The 16,740-nt window shown below is 42.2% G+C and overlaps 2 protein-coding genes across 7 annotated transcripts; one reads left to right on the top strand and one right to left on the bottom strand.

Moving 5' to 3' along the window:
- Positions 1-74: 74 nt before the first annotated feature.
- On the bottom strand, positions 75-1,899 carry rassf11 (Ras association domain family member 11). Its single transcript, XM_028410348.1, has 3 exons — positions 1,871-1,899; positions 1,586-1,694; positions 75-1,513 (listed from the first exon to the last, which is right to left on the bottom strand). The coding sequence occupies exons 2-3, from the start codon at positions 1,686-1,688 to the stop codon at positions 192-194; spliced, it is 1,425 nt and encodes a 474-aa protein (XP_028266149.1). The 5' UTR covers positions 1,689-1,694; positions 1,871-1,899; the 3' UTR covers positions 75-191.
- A 4,886-nt stretch (positions 1,900-6,785) lies between these two features.
- On the top strand, positions 6,786-15,998 carry ampd1 (adenosine monophosphate deaminase 1 (isoform M)). Of its 6 annotated transcripts, none has more exons than XM_028408950.1 (17): positions 6,796-6,937; positions 8,432-8,437; positions 9,197-9,205; positions 9,761-9,926; positions 10,122-10,275; positions 11,810-11,975; positions 12,066-12,285; positions 12,565-12,694; positions 12,834-13,028; positions 13,178-13,309; positions 13,496-13,659; positions 13,929-14,055; positions 14,146-14,309; positions 14,391-14,511; positions 15,035-15,208; positions 15,401-15,511; positions 15,603-15,998. In XM_028408950.1, exons 1-17 carry the CDS (start codon positions 6,916-6,918, stop codon positions 15,756-15,758), a joined length of 2,217 nt encoding a protein of 738 aa, XP_028264751.1. In that variant the 5' UTR covers positions 6,796-6,915; the 3' UTR covers positions 15,759-15,998. The 6 variants fall into 6 exon arrangements, with proteins under 6 accessions (XP_028264752.1, XP_028264755.1, XP_028264751.1 ...); XM_028408948.1 differs by having other exon boundaries at positions 8,429-8,437; XM_028408951.1 differs by lacking the exon at positions 8,432-8,437 and having other exon boundaries at positions 6,786-6,937.
- Positions 15,999-16,740: the final 742 nt, after the last annotated feature.

Raw genomic sequence — 16,740 nt, 5'->3', positions numbered from 1 at the left:
AGGCCTCAACAAGCAGCTGTGAATTACCGGTATGTACAACTTATAAATACAGCAGGGTGAAAATGAAGTTCATCGGGGCTTCATAGTGTTCTGATCCTGAGCAGTAGTGTTTGATATAATCATTCTATCGAGCTGATATTAGAGTGCGGCACTAGAAATGAAACAAGTCTGTATTTAGTGACATGTTGATTCTAAACCTTGGTACTGCCCAGATATATAGTGAGCTCAGAGCGGTGGATCACCTTTTTTTTAGACTGTGAATGAGCATGTTGGGCTTCAGACCAGCGTGTCCACCACTCCCTCAGCTCAGTGGGTCCCGTGGGCCTCCGTTCCTTTATCTGACTGGGAGGAACTAGAGCGTGTGGTGGGTTAAAGTCGTTCCTGGGCAGAAACTTCCTGTAAGCACTTCCTGTTACGTTCCCATCTCGATTAGATTGTTGCCAGTTTTCATCCTTGGCCGTCACAGCTGAGACTTCTGTGGGAGTGTTTGCTTCACCGTTTGAAGCAGTCTGGACTGGAGTGTTTGGATCAAAGAAATCAAGCTGCTTTATTTTCACCTTGTACTCCTCCAGTTTAGCCTTACACTCCACAGCCTTCGTTCTCATCTTTATAAAGTGGCATTGCAAATCTTTCTCGTAAACTTCCTCTGCCTTCAGTTCATTCTCCCAGAACTGTATCTGCTCCCACTCTTCCTCAGCTATTCTCTCCATTGCTTCCTGCTCAGCCTTTTTGGCCCTCTGATTTTCCTCCAGCTCATAGATCTGTTTGTCTACATGTGCGATCTGGACCTGTAAATCCTGCAAACGCACGAGCTGAGATATTATGGCTTCTCTGATCTTATTTTTCTGATCTTCAGTCTCAGTGTGGATTGAACTGCATGGACCAGAATTTGCCTCTGGATTTTTTTTGCAATGTTTGCCTTCTTTAGCCCTGGTCTGATTTCCCATGCAGCATGACGTTTGATGGTCCAAGTCTGACTTCACACCTTTCTGACCTTTTACTTTACCTTTGCTTGTTCGGTCTGGGTTATCAATGACAAAAGAAAGGTCCAGAGAGGCTCTGATCTTTTTGTCTGTCCTCTTGGCGCTTTCCTTCTCAGAGGCAGTGTTGTAGACCTTGCCTTTCCCTAGACTGTCCAGCCAGTCTCTGGCCTCCTCCATAAGGGTCAGGGACTTTCTTTTAGGCCTTTTTAGGTCCTCTTGTTTCGGCTCAGCCTCTTGTTTTGAGCAGGACAGTGGAGGCAAGCTCTGGCGGTGCAAACCTAGTGACCCACTGCTCCGTCGCATTCTAGCACCTGCATCTTTCCTTCTCAGTGGTGGGCAGGGCTGATAACGGCCGACTTTTGCTCTGCTGGGTTCCTCCGATACAGAGGATCCTCTGCGTAGAAGCGTGAGCTGGACCTCTTTGGCCTGCTCACCATACTTCTCCAGTGTCTCCAGAAGGCGTTCATCATGTGTCATGCACCTCTCAAACTCTTTAAATTTCTCCCTTAAGGTGTAGCGTCCAGGTTGACCTAAAGAAAAACACTTAATTAGCACATCAGAAGATATAATGTCTTACCACATGGTGGACAGACAGTACATACCCAGGGCTTGAGCCAACACTAGGACCACTTCTTGGCATGTTGTTTCTGACGTGACCCCACACACCACACGTGGGATATCATCCACAGTCACCTTCACCTCCATTGTATCCTGTTTAACGTTTATGAACAGAAGGAAATGGTGTAGACGGCTAAATGACCCTAACATTTACTGCAATCTGTCTGCCCATCGGGTGTTGGTCGGGCTTAAGGGCAGTTACATCGTCTGTATGAAAGACACAACAGATCACAAAGAACAGCTGTTTTTAAAATCTGATGAGGACCTACCTTTTTGTCCTGTCAGCTGTACAGATGCTCAGACCCGTCTGCTCTGTATGGAGTAAACTCTTTGTTTGGGTGGAGCCATTAAGATCAATTAAAATTCCTAGAGGCATCTACCACTGGAGGGCAGTTTATCATCCCAGCCATCTCCCAGAGTCTACATTATGGAGAAAGCTTTTCTTGGTTCAAATTAAACCAAAACAACAAATATGTGTTTCTTATGTTCTCCAAAACTTCATAGGTAGAACTCTGGGATTTGACAAAACAGTTGGGGCGAGCATTTAAACCTTATTATATACTATGAGAGACCTGTCCAGGGTGTACCCCGCCTCTCACCCATAGTTAGCTGGGATAGGCTTCAGCCCATGTGACCCCGCACTGCAGGACGAAGAGGGTTAATAGATAATGGATGGATGGATATACTATGAGAGCTGTGACTGTCTGAGGTCATGTCACTCTCTCCATGAATAATAATAAATGTTCTATTTCTAAAATGGATGGGGGTTAATCAGCAGCTGCTTTTTGGAAAGGCCTCTAAATGTCTCATTTTTCAGCCTAACATCCAATAGTCGTTGTAATATAATAAAGAGGCATATAGAAATCTGCCTGAAAAGAGGCTACGTGTGCTGTCACCAGTGGTGATGCTGTTTTTGGTTCTGGGTGTTCCTCTTTATCTTTCTAACAGGAAGGGTGATTATAATCGAAACAGAACATGTAAACATGCTGCAACCAAGAGTCTCACTGCAGTGAGCCGGCACTGCTGTTTACAGTCATCTACTTTCCCTTGTTTTTATGAGGCAGTGCTATAGGTAACAAATGTTTGAAATACCAAAACAAGACACCGTCATTTGACACCTACTACCTATAGTCACAGCAAACAGGGAACATGCTATTGCAGGTTGTGGCAGAGGTGGGAGTAAGTCACTCATGTGCAAGTCTCAAGCAAGTCCCAAGTCAATGTGATGAGACTCAAGCAAGTCACAAGTGGTGTCATACAAAAATCTAATGGTCTTCAAATTGAAATGCTCACAATGGCATGTTTAAAAGAAAAAAATATATTGCTCATTAAGTGTCCCTAAAAATATTGACTTTAGGATACATTTATAATGTTAAAAAAATAAATATTCTTCACTGACTCACGTAATAATGCAACAATAGCTTGATATGTTCAGCCCATTGGCTGTATAGAATTGTATACAGTCATCAGCTGTGTTCCGTTTTCAATTGAAATGCTGATGGTGGCTCAGCCTTCATCATGCAAATGTGCAAAGAATGATACTCCATATGCTTCTTAGTAGTTTGAATGTGTTTTACTGATAAAGGCTGAGCCAAAAGTCCAAATGCATCATTTTATATTAAAAACATTCGAGTTTACTACCTGTTACCCCGGAAACCATAGCATCATTTCAAACTGGAGTTCCAGTTTAAAAATGTGAGTTGAGGGATCTAATTATTATTATTATGATGATTACTATTATAATGGGAGAGGTGGGGGTCTGGGGGTGGATTTTAACAGGTTGTTAAAACACCTATTTTACAAACAGAAGTAAATGCTTATTTTCCGATTCTGGAATCAGATCTACTAATTCCAGCATGTAACCCTTCTCCTTATGTCCATCGCAGATATGGCAAACAACAGATCATCAGCCAAATAATACCATCTACTGTAACTTTAAGTAGACAATAGCTTCCTCCCAGCGTTTTCTTTAAGTTGAGTCTAACATCACCAAGAGCTCTACCGTCTCTACAGTCCCTGGGTTTACACTTCTTTGGTCTCTCTATCACGCAGAGTGGAGTTCGCCCCAATATGCACAGACATAGACACACACACACGGCATGTGCGTAAATGCGCACGACTCTCTCTCTCTTTGAATAAACACGATGAAGTTGCACTTATCACTCACTACTGTTGGTACTCACCACGAATCTGACTGTATGAAGAAATATGTTACTAAGATGTTAGCCTCCTCTGCAGCTGTGTTTCTCTTTGATCCTTCTGTTCTCCGTGTTTAGTCCAGTAATCACGCTTGCGATTATTTTCCTTTAGGACGCCTGCACTTCAGGCAGGTTCGTTTCCACGGAACTCCCCAAAATATCCTGCTGTGTCCATCTTTGAAACTGTTCACCAAACACCTTTATTGCTCAGAGTCATACAACAATTAATAATTAAAGATCTGAGCTGCGCTCTCGCACCAACAACAGCCGGAGTCCAGCGCCTACCTTTGATCTTTGCCGTTATTTTCATAGATCACAGGTCACCTGACCTTTGACCTTTAAAAATAACAGCAAAGCCACTGTGGTGTTATTCAGTGGAATGTTCAAGTTCAAGTCTTTTCAAGTCATCTGTTTCAAGTCTACGTCAAGTCTCAAGTCATGAAAACCAAGTTAAAGTCAAGTCGAGTCTTTTATGAGTGTTAGTCAAGCAAGTTTCAAGTCCTTAAATTTGCGACTTGAGTCCCCCACCTCTGGGTTGTGGTGTTTGTAGCTTTGGCTGATGTTTTAATATTTCTCCTTATAAAATACCCGAAACAAATGTAAAAAAATTCAAATCTGCAACAGTCAAACCTTGAAAACTTGCAGACCAGAGGCTGGACAGGGGAGCACCTGTTGTAATTTAATCATGTTCGACAGTCTGGGTGATAGGAGTAATATGAGAGGGACTTGGACTTGGACTCTGCTCCCTGCTTTTTTACATGTCTTGCAGCCGATAATCTCTCAAGGCGCTTCAAGGCTTAAGTTTACATTCATGCAGGACAGCATGAATGTTTTGCACAGAGGAAGAGAAAACTCATGATCAGGTGCGTTTTTATGGATAACATGCTGGCAAAAGTGCACAAAATATATAGAGCAAAAGATGACTCGTGTGAAATTATGAGTCAATGAACTTGATATTTAAATGTGTGGTGTAAAATGTAATAGCTGCAACAAAAATACACAGTTTTTTTCTTTAAAAACTCAGAAAACTAGCGGTTAATAATTATGTCTCCTATTTGAATATGTAGAGGCGGGACTGACTGACTGCCTGCCCATTTCTAACCTGATCTCTTTAACTAGTTGCACTGTAGGAGGAACTCTGACATTTAGGATCACATTCCCTAAAAATAGATTGTCCAGTTAAATGTCTTCAGAACAGATGTGTGCTCCTGCTAACCATGTGGACAGCATGGGTGTAACATTTTGCCTTGTCTGCAGTCCTCGTGGGACCATCAACATCTCTAAGATCTGACTTCATCACATGTTTCTTATCAGTCTCTCCGGGCTAACCATCTATCATCTGAGTCAATGCTGAAAACCTCTCAGTGTGTGCATACTGAAATGTCACATTCAACTATTTCCTGTTAGATAACAGTGTGTTTGTTCAATACAGTCCTCTTCATGACTTTATTAAGTGCATAAATGGTTGCTGGAGGCTCAAGTGGGGAAGTGGTTGCATTAATACGGTGGTTTACGGTTGCATTAGACGGTGGTTTGATCCAAAGCCATGGCTGCATACCAGAGTGTGAGATGAAGTTGTTGTACCAAAGGTATGTGCACAGAATTATTCATTTATTCTTAAACATACACACGTTTTTTTGTCTCTGGAAACTCTGAGGTGTCAAAATGGTTAAAATAAAGATGTGCACTTATATACACGTCTCAGAACACACAGAAAAACAAATCCAGGACTTAAAGGGGCACTTTGTGAGGAACAAATATGCATACAAGCAGCAGTTCTTACTTGTTATGAACACATCAACCCCGGGTTCAAATCCCGGACATGCCCTGATGTTTAACTTTTAAGCAATTTCCCTCTGGGATTAATAAAGTATTTCTGATTCTGATTCTGATCAGCCACAGCTAACTTGGCACTTGAGGGGAGGGTAACAATGGACTTGAATTACCTACAAATTGTACACAATCTGTGGACAATGTCTTTAGACATTGTTGTTTAACCCTTTCCAGCCTGATGAGCATCAACAAATGTTCGTATGAGGCCATTTAGAAATAATTGAAACACATGTTGTGAAGATCAGACTTTGACAGATAGCTGTTGTTAAAGTAAAACAGGACGCTTACCACAAGCATATTTTACATTGATTCAAAACACTTCTTAATCAGAATCAGAATCGTGTTTATTGCCATGTAAGTGAAGGGGGTTCACATTACTAGGAATTTGCCTTAGTGATTGGTGCATACAAAGAACATATAATAACATATAATAACTACATAAAATAACATGCAATAAGATAAAAACTAAGATAAAATTAAGTAAATAAACTAAGTAAGGCTAAATTGACATGACATAACAGACATGGCAAAACAGACATACAATGAACAGTACATAAAATGGTGGGGGGGTAAACTGTCTTTTTATCACTACCTTATTTCACAAAATGAATCTTTGTATTATATATCTGCTTTGCTCCAAATCCCATAAATAAATCATACAAAAAAAAACACTTGGACACACTTGAACACAAGACAATCTGGTGACGAGTGAGGGAAGATGCATGCTAAATACACAAGGGAAGGGAAGACAAGGTTAAAAGGAAGTAAGAACTACAAAATAAAATAGGAAGCAACAACACTTTCAAAATAAAACACAGGTCCTTACTGGGATCCTGACACTCGCTCACACAACCAATGCCTTTAGGCAGCAGCAGCCACAAAAATGTCACACTGTCATTGGACTGACAGGTATGTTGTGCATATGTCCAACATTAGCACAGAGCACTGCAACAGCTACATGTCCACAGCAGCTATCAGCCTGTTGTATAACACAAGTCTCCTCATACACACACTTGCATACCTCCTCTCTTTGTCAAAACACTGAGCCGGGTCAGTCAGTCCCGGGTAGCACATAGGCACCTTAAAATAGATCTGGACACATATGAGTTACCCCTTACATCAAGTTCCGTGTGGGCACGGCAGGTTTTGGTTACACGTGAGGCAGAGGGAGCTTAATATTGCACTGAGCAAGCACTGGGCCCCTCACTTCCCTGCTACTGTGGTCCAGAGCCTGACCACCCGTTACCAGTCCTCAGGGAGCGTTTCACCGGAACAGCATCACCATGCCTAAAGTCTTGATGCCAGGTGAGTTTGGGCAGATTGACTCTAGACTTAAATGTGTGCTACACCACTAGCAAAATGTTTTGGACTAGCATTTTCAATATGTTATTATAAAATTGGCCATTGAAGGCCACCCTAATAACTGCTATAGGTGAAAGTAAGAAGTCATCAAAAATACTCTGAATGTGTATTACGGAGGGGTCACAGCCTTTACTGTGCAACAACCATTCAGGTAGTAAATACACAATTGTTTAGCAGTGCCATGCTGACAGCTTTCATGACAGGTTCACTGCGGTCAAGATGCATATGATTCCTATTTTCATTCCACCTTTGGGTCCATCTGAGTGATTGAGCTGATGTCTAGAAGGTATACATTTACCCCAGATTAAACGTGATCTCAGGGCTCAGTAACATTCGATATGGTTATATTCCTAAATCTGTGCTACACCACCATGCTAAAAGCTGTTGTAAGGGCTGCTATTTATAGGCTCCACCTCCCTTGTCAGGCACAGGGCAACTGGCCAGTGACATTATGCTCTCGAGAGTTTTTCAAAGGGTGAAAAACAGAAATGCAACCAGCTGCAGCTGGAAAGCTTCCTCTCTCAGATAGTAGTGTGGCTTGTAATAATTTTGCAGATACAGGTTGGAGAATGTGTCTGAGACTGTGACATGCAGTCCAAGCGGGTGGATGTTGTGGCAGAAGATTGGCCCTGAGCAGGTGAATAGAGCTGACAACAAACATGTCAATGATCAAACCGATCAAGTGGAGTGGTTTTTGAGGTCTCCTCTGCTGTTACCATGGTGACAGGCTGACACACAGAAGCATACAAAGCTCTGAATTGCTCTGATTCTCCAGCAATTCAGAGCAATGCTTCAGCTGCAGCAATCAAACTTGCATTTTCTTCAGGAAATGCCCTTTTCTAGTTAGTCATTGTGCTCCTTACGACCAAACTAAGCACTGGAAGGACGTAACGCAGGTTGATTTGCACAGACATACATTTAAATGTGGAATTGTCCGGTTTGTTTGTTTGTTTTTTCTGCTGCTGTTGAAAACATGCACTAGTGTGTGACATATTCCAGTCACAGGTTCATTTGCACAGACACATTTTTTTTATCTTGAAATAATCACTGATGTGACTTTTCTGAACTTATTTGTCCTGTTTAATTTTAATGTGATATACACTCCTCTGTGACCTTAAGATAAGGACATTTGAAGGACAAAGTTACTTTAAATGTTTGCTTCATTATTATTTTGAAGCAGTTTGTGCATCTGTTATCAATACATATTTCCAACATGACTGGTTGGTGACTCATCACTACTTACCAGCTTAACCTGTTAGAATGAAGTAGTTAACTTGACTTGACTTTTTGCCAATATCGCCCAACTTTAGTGCTTTTACATAAGGTTGGATTTTTAATGGACATTTATTCACATCATCATAACATCACACATGTTTTGTTTCCCCCTATTAACCTGGACTGTCCCACCCTGTCTGGGACTTTTTGCTAACTCAGCAGAGGGCGGTAAGTATCAACCTAAAGGGAGTTTGAGGGAAGCATTTCAAATGCATGGAATGGATGTGAGACAGTCACATCGACAAATATTCTTGCATTTGAATGCGACGTTCTGAGAGCACCCGTCCCACTGGAAGTGAAGTAGAGTGACAAGGGGCAACCATTTATTAATGTACTGTTCACACGCCTCTCTACAGATGTTTTACAAAGGTGAACTGACAGTGAACATCTATATTAATAAATGTTTTTTAGCATACAAACAAGACCTATAGCTCACCTTCTGCCTTGTTTGGACAACCGAAGGATGGACGGATGTTTCCCAAACATCCAAAGAGACAGAGTCAACGCCTCTACACATGCATGGGGATGTTCAGTGCAGACAGTGGATGAGTGTTCTGCATTTCTGAGACAAAAACACATTGCTACATGGAGAAGACTGCAACCAGAAATCACCCTGCATGAATCAAAACAGCCTATTTCCACTCTGTAAATTCAGATTTTCCACCCTCATACTTTATGTTACTGTAATCCCACTTATCCATTCACCATTAAGTGAATGCACAGAGCTTATGGCTCTTTTAATAGCTCGTATCCACTATTGCATGTGTTTCTGGTCTATATTGTTAATTATGTTATTCTAAAAATTAGTTAAATTGTGCATTGCATTATTCTGTTTAACACTTTGAATGTAACATTTTCTAACCAATGCTTTTTTTAACACTCTTTTTTTGGCCTTATTCCGGGTGGTGCTACTCTCTCACTGGGCAGGTACCCAGAGTAAGTATAGAGGGTTAAGTGAAACTTAGAATGATCATACGTGTTTACTTAGAGCAGGTAGCCTTTGCTTGTGGCTAATAATTGCATGTAAGAAGAGTTTGTAGTAGCCATTTAGCTATCAAGTAAAAATACATAGATTTGTATTGCATTGTGTTCATAATTCCAGTCATTTCAGACCTTCATCCTCTTTTGTTTACATATCAATAACCTAATAGTCTATTGGCTGATGGGAAAGGAAACCTGGTCTGGTCTGGAGTTATAGATTACTGTAGCTCCTTCATGTGCATAGGACTTGGTGTTTGCAGCCCATGCTGGAGGTTGGATTTGTGGTGGATAAGTCGGTCATCAGTGGTGTGTACTCTGCATGTGCTGCAGTCTGCACACATCAGGTTACAAATAATGTACGTGCAGGATGCCATGTCCAGTCATACTCATGCATTCAGTGATTAGTCATGGATGAGGCTTGCATACTTTAGTATAGTCCTGCATGTTGTGATGGGAGAAGAATGTATTTCTTTGATTGAAGGGACATGCTGCTTTTGCTGTGCCTGACAGAGACGGATGACAAGATGAGGGCCTTCGCGGAGAAGGTCTTTGCGTCTGAGACCAAAGATGAGAACGTCCGCGATGAGATCTCCATGTTTGATGTGGCTGAGGACTGCCCCATCCTGCATCAGGAGCTGGCCCACCATCTGCAAACTGAAGATGATGCTGAGAAACGGTGAGATGACAGGCTGCATTATGTGGCGTTTGTACAGGTGGTGTCTGATAAGATGGTGATAACATTTTGTTCGACTGTCCTGTAATTGACAGCCTCAGGTTTAAATCTTTACTAGGTTATTAGTAATTAGTTATAACATGAATACTTTTGGACAGTGGATGAAGCCAACCACTAAATTCCATCTCTCCACCACAGCAAGAGGCTTCAGCGCTGCCGCACCATGGTGGTGCCCACTGTAGCTAAGGAGAAGGCTGCGGCCCACGTAGAGACAGTGGAGGTGGACATGCCTACCTACCTGGAAGTGCCGGACTTCCAGAGGGTGGCCACCATCGGAGACTATGCTGCTGGGGTACTGTTTGTTTCTCAGTGTGGTAGTGCTGATGCAGTGTATTTTATATTGCGTACTTACCCAATAAGTGGGTCAAGTTGGGGTGCATGCAGGTGGTGTTGACTTTAAATTTCACTGACTACATGTGTCCATGGGTCTGTCTCCTTACAGCCTCCCTCTCACTAGCAGAGGCCCATGAATAGAGCTCATCTGAGAACAGGCTGGGATTTAGGTTTCATGACTGGGGTCTTGACCTTTATGGACAGGGAGAGAAAAACTCTGCAGGAGCTAGTTATAAACTCAAAACACATTTTTTTATTCTGACTTTTTATGCGGATAGTTTTCAACTGACCATTCCATGACTTTACATAGTATTTGGCCTTTTATTTATTTTTTAACAGTGTTGTGTTTTTAGATTTCTATTCCTGTTTGAATTACTTTTATTAGTGTTATTTGTTTTGTTTAATCCCATAATCTTTCTCATTATTACCTTTGAATGGCACTAACTTGCACAAAAGGTACTATTTAAATGAAATTTAAGTGATTGATTTGTAGATGAAGAGGAAGGAAGGAAGGTATTTTTAGTTAAAACCAAATCAGATATTTATTTGGTCTTCTTTACTTTCTACAAACACAAAAGAACATGATTAAATACTAAACTTATTGATTCCAGCAGCAATTACTTCAACACCAAATCTTGCTCTCTCATATCTAACAGACGTCTCTTTTTGATGTCCATGAGACATCCTTTTCATAAAACCTAGGATGTCTTTCCAGTAATTTGTATTGATTAGTGGCCAATTGAGTGTACCGGTAATAGTCATCAAAATCCAGTTCCAGCTGCTTCAAGCTTTGGTCAAACTATGCCCTGGGAGCAAGCAGGCATTTGGCACAGATGTGCATTTCTCTACATTGACAAACAAGCCATAGTGCTCATCTGTTGTACAGTCAGTGAAATTATTTTCTTTGCCACAGCTTTCGTAAAAGATGTATGTATGTATGTATGTGCTTGTGTGTTTATTGTCATTGGCTACTAATAATGGGATAAAGATATTTGCCATTTTTAATACACTGGCCAACAAAGGGTTATTGGGTTGGTCCCACGGGCCCTATTATATTGCCCAGTTCAGGATTATATTATACACCGGGCGGTTCGATTCCAGCTCCTCCCTATCCATTGTTGTGTGTCCTTGGGCAAGGCACATTACCCGCATTGCCTCCAGTGCACTCACTGGTGTATGATGATGATGTATGAATGCGTATGAATGAATCAGCGGTGGTCGGAGAGGCCGTAGGCGCACCTTGGCAGCCACATCTCCGTCAGTCTCCCCCAGGGGAGCTGGGGCTACATCTGTAACATGTCAATGTAATGCATGTCAATGTAAGCGCTTTGAGTGCCTGCCCAACAGAGCAGAAAAGCGCAATATAAGATCAATGCATTATTATTATTATATTCTATGAGCACATTTTAATCGGCCTCCACCACTTCCAGCTGCTAAAGAGTCCATATCCTCCCATTCTGAAACCTGTAACCTCTCCTCTATGTGCTCTCCAGGTGACTTTGGATGACTTTGAGCTGTCCTGTAAGGGTCTGTACCGTGCCTTGACCATCAGGGAGAAGTACATGAGGCTGGCCTACCAGCGCTTTCCAAGGACTGCCTCCCAGTACCTGCGTGAAATTGAGGGAGAGACCTTCAAAGTTGAGGACCAGGTGCAGCCAGGTGAGAGGAGAAGATCAGCAAGCATTCAGAAATTTTCCTTTATTTTTTCCATATCAGATTTGATATTCACTGTAAATGATCCTTCCTCAGTCTTTACAACTCCCCCAAAGAATGGTGAAGACCCGTTTGACACCAAAGACCTGCCGAAGAATCTGGGCATGGTTGCCCGTATGAAGGACGGTCTCATCTACGTGTACAACGACGCAGCAGCTGCTGACAAGCATCAGCCCAAAGACCTGCCCCACCCAGACTACAACACCTTCATTGATGACATGAACTTCCTCATTGCTCTCATTGCACAGGGCCCCACGTGAGTCCATTAAAAAGGTTTTAGTAGTTGACGTTCCTCAGCTAGATTTCTTTCAGAAATTTACCTCTAGCTGATGACGTGTTGTCCACTTTTTGGTGACCTTAGAGGTTTTGTGAGCTTTGTAAGCTGTCAGACTGTGTGGTCCTTGGGATCCATACAGGCTTCTTAAGAGGTCCAGGGCAGAGTAACATACAATAATAACACACAAAGAAGCGGTCATGTGTTTTGTGCATGCGGTTGAAATATTTAAAACTCCACTGCTGCCTGTGTTTTTTGCAGTAAGACTTACACTCACCGCCGCCTGAAGTTCCTCATGTCTAAGTTCAACGTGCACGAGATGCTGAATGAGATGGAGGAGATGAGGGAGCTGAAGATTAACCCTCACAGGGATTTCTACAACTGTAGGAAGGTAGCCATGAACAGCACAATCTGCAGCGTTCAGTGTGCAGCTGCCATTCCCCCTTGTGCAGCCTTTAGCTCCCTCTAGTGACCACTCACTGATATTGCACCACCCAAAACGTGTCTTCCACTCCCTGTCATCTCTGCAGGTGGACACCCACATCCACGCTGCTGCCTGCATGAACCAGAAGCACCTGCTGCGCTTCATCAAAAAGTCCTACCGGGTGGACTGTGACCGTGTGGTACACAACCTCAAAGGGAGGGAGGTGACCATGAAGGAGCTTTTTGAGACCCTCAAGCTGCATCCCTACGACCTCACCGTGGACTCGCTGGATGTGCATGCTGTACGTTTCATGATGGGAATAAATGAGTGTAAAAAAACATCATAGGTCATCATAGGCTTTATATTGAAAACCTCAAAACTTTTCACAAATTTGTATTTTTTACTGTACTTGATCTAAATTGATGTTTTGTTTTTGTTGTTTCTCTGAAGGGCAGACAAACCTTCCAGCGTTTTGATAAGTTCAATGCCAAATACAACCCTGTGGGAGCCAGCGAGCTGCGTGACCTGTACCTGAAGACCGAGAATCACATTCAGGGAGAATACTTTGCCACCATCATCAAGGTTAGAGTCCATACTGTAGGCAGGAAACACCCCTAACAAATATTTTCAATGAATAACTATGATTCTTCCAGCAACATATTGACTGCATCAAATACAATTTCACACACAAAAAACTGACGTTTGTTTGAATTCATCAGATGAAACAAATAGATCATCTTGATTTGGCCTCCATTTTATCTTAACCAGGAAGTATCCAGTGACCTGGAAGATGCCAAGTACCAGTATGCTGAGCCTCGTCTGTCCATCTATGGCTGCAACCCCAACGAGTGGACCAAGCTCTCCGGCTGGTTCGTCAAGCACAGAGTCTTCTCCCCAAACCTCAAGTGGATGATTCAAGTGCCCAGGATCTAGTAAGTCAAGTCAAGTCACTTCTATTTATATAGCACATTTCATACTACAAGCACAGACACAGTGTACTTGAGTTTAAATAAATGATAGCCTAAATAATATTTGAAAAAAATAGGTACGTACAAAGGATACAAAGTAAAACATGCAAAGATGGAGGGAACATCACACAAACAAATCAGATAAAAAGGAGTTAAAAAACTAAAACAATCTTTTTTATGCATATAATCCTGACAGAAAGATTTGAATGAGTTTTGTCCCTCTTCTCCGTCAGTGACATCTTCAGGGGCAGGAACTTTGTCCCCCACTTTGGCAAGATGCTGGAGAACATTTTCCTTCCCGTCTTCCAGGCCACCATCGACCCACACTCCAACCCTGAACTCAGCATCTTCCTCAAGCATGTGAGTCACAAGTAACCAAATGCTGAATCTTACACAGCCGGTAGATCCCTTGTCATCAGTGTAAGCAGCTGTGCTCCTCCTGGTGTGCAGGTGACGGGCTTCGACAGCGTGGACGATGAGTCCAAACACAGTGGCCACATGTTCTCAACTAAGAGCCCCAAACCAGAGGAATGGGACATCGTCAAGAACCCCTCCTACACCTACTACATCTATTACATGTATGCCAACATTGCTGTTCTCAACCAGCTCCGCAGGTGGGTTTCGTATCCTTTCATCTCTTCTTCTCTGTAGATGTGTCCTGTTGTAAAAACCTGTCTGTATCTTCTGCTCTCCAGGCAGAGGGGGATGAACACGTTCACGTTCAGGCCTCACTGCGGTGAGGCCGGCGCCGTCACTCACCTGCTGGCTTCATTCATGACTGCTGACAACATCTCTCACGGTCTTAACCTCAAAAAGGTCAGAGCAGAGTGCAAACATGGAGGAAATACTTTACAGCATTTTAAATACCAGCTGAGCAGTACTTAACTCAGTGTTGTCAAAACTATAGAAAAACCAGTGTGTCCATATGTGGGTTTCCTAGTGTTTGATTATTAATTAATCAGAATACATATCTATGAACCATATAGTAATAAATAAACCCAACGGTCATGGAGCTGCATTCAATAAAGCACTGGAAAATGTATTTATTTATTTATGACATTATTGACATTTTGTAGTTGGCCAGCCAGTTTCAATTTGATTCTTTCTTGAGTTCACCTGGGTCATAAAGTTTTGGAATCTGTTATTCAACACATAAAAGGAGCACAATCACATGATTGGAAACTTGTGATTTATGATAAATATGTAATCAGAATTTTTTTTGTGTTTCATGTGCCCACTTGCATAGGCTGTCTCCACACAAATGTTGTTTTTCTATCTCAAACAGATTTTTGAAATTTAACCCAACCTAAATCTCACTGTATCTGTTTCTCATGACCAGAGCCCCGTGCTGCAGTACCTGTACTTCCTGTCCCAGATCCCCATTGCCATGTCTCCCTTGAGCAACAACAGCCTGTTCCTGGAGTATGCCAAGAACCCCCTGCTGGAGTTCCACCAGAAAGGCCTGGTGGTGTCTCTGTCCACCGATGACCCCATGCAGTTCCACTACACAAAGGTCTGAACACACGGAGAGACGGCCTTTGATGATAATGTAGACAATGGTGTATGCTGTACTGTTTAGAATGGCTATTGTATCGTGTATGAGGCTTTGTATTTATGTAAACATGTCACAGAATCGTGCATACACATATATGCAGTAGGAGTGATTATAGTATCAGACTGTAAGTGTTGACTTTTATGTCCACAGGAGCCCTTGATGGAGGAATATGCCATTGCCGCCCAGGTCTTCAAGCTCAGCACCTGTGACATGTGTGAGATCGCTAGGAACAGTGTGCTGCAGAGCGCACTGTCTCATGAGGTATCAGCTTTATGTTCTCCCACTGTACATATGATGGTCCCATCATCAAAACTCACAAAACATGTTTCTGGTTGTTTTGTGTGTGTTCCAGGAAAAAGTCCACTTCCTGGGTAAGGATTACCTGAAAGAGGGTCCGGAGGGCAATGACATTCGTAAGACCAACGTGGCCCAGATCCGTATGGCATATCGCTTTGAGACCCTGATTTACGAGCTAAACCTCATCAAGGAGGGCTTGAAGTCTGAGTAAAACCCTGTCAGATGTGATTCAGCCTCATCTCTGTTGTGATGTAGAAAAAATGTTTTTTTCATAGTAACTCTTAAACATATAGATCATAAAGAAGCAGACCTTCAAAAACACTGGTGTTTTCTCCTGTGGAAGAAGAAGGGGTTTGATAACTGCCCCTGTATATCAGCTGTAAAGTACAGTATTCCACATGGAGAGACACAGTGTATACAAATGAAAGGAAATAAAATGTCAAACAACAAATGGCTGCCTGTCTTTTTCAATGACATCCTGCAATAAAAGCAATTTTATAATTGGTGATGGTAGGAAAATTAGTTTTATAGTGCAGCAGCTTTACTATCAGTTATAACAGAGCCCTGTGTATTATAGGACATTGACTCGGAAGTCATGTGTTCGGAGAAGACAAATATCTCAAATATTGTGTAATAACATAAAGTCCCAGTCAAACTAATTTGTACAAAAGCGCAGGTGGAGCTTCCTCATTTCCCAGGACACGTGAAGACAACAGTATTTATTCATCGTTGACAGCTGCAGGAGCTGATGTGATGACGTCTTCCCTCTTGCAGGAGTCAAGCAAACTTTCTCACAGCGAAAATTGCGTCAAGTTCCAAATAAACACCCAGAAAAAAAACGGAAATCGCATGAAAAGGCTGAAATCTGTATTTCACGGTTGTGATGTCAGGCCCTCTCCCGCCTTTGACCACTGATAAAATTCTAAAAACCATCACAGATCAATGCATACACATACAGTGAAACCTCAGGTCCGCTAAATTAATTATTGCTGCTCTATCAAACTTGTATTCAGAATTGTGATGAATTGTTGATCGAATGGTTTCCGCACGCCAGGCTCTCAAAATTGGAGTGGTTTTTGAGGTCTCCTCTGCTGTTACCATGGTGACAGGCTGACACAGCTGGAGAATCAGAGCAATTCAACCATTTTCTAGTTTTATTAATTACAGTGTTAGATTTTATTTTGAAGGGCCTA

This window comes from Parambassis ranga, chromosome 7 (genome assembly GCF_900634625.1).
Source record: "Parambassis ranga chromosome 7, fParRan2.1, whole genome shotgun sequence".
NCBI lineage: Eukaryota > Metazoa > Chordata > Actinopteri > Ambassidae > Parambassis > Parambassis ranga.
Note: the sequence above shows the minus strand (reverse complement) of the source record. Positions and strands in the feature narration are given on the sequence as shown.

Bases quoted from the DNA above. Each gene is read 5' to 3' on its own strand.
- rassf11 (XM_028410348.1), bottom strand. From the start codon at position 1,688: ATGGAGGTGAAGGTGACTGTGGATGATATCCCACGTGTGGTGTGTGGG. The intron at 1,514-1,585 runs GTATGTACTGTC...GTTTTTCTTTAG, and splicing joins AGTGTTGGCTCAAGCCCTGG to GTCAACCTGGACGCTACACC.
- ampd1 (XM_028408948.1), top strand. From the start codon at position 6,916: ATGCCTAAAGTCTTGATGCCAG. The intron at 12,695-12,833 runs GTAGCCATGAAC...TCATCTCTGCAG, and splicing joins ATTTCTACAACTGTAGGAAG to GTGGACACCCACATCCACGC. The intron at 14,310-14,390 runs GTGGGTTTCGTA...TCTGCTCTCCAG, and splicing joins GTTCTCAACCAGCTCCGCAG to GCAGAGGGGGATGAACACGT.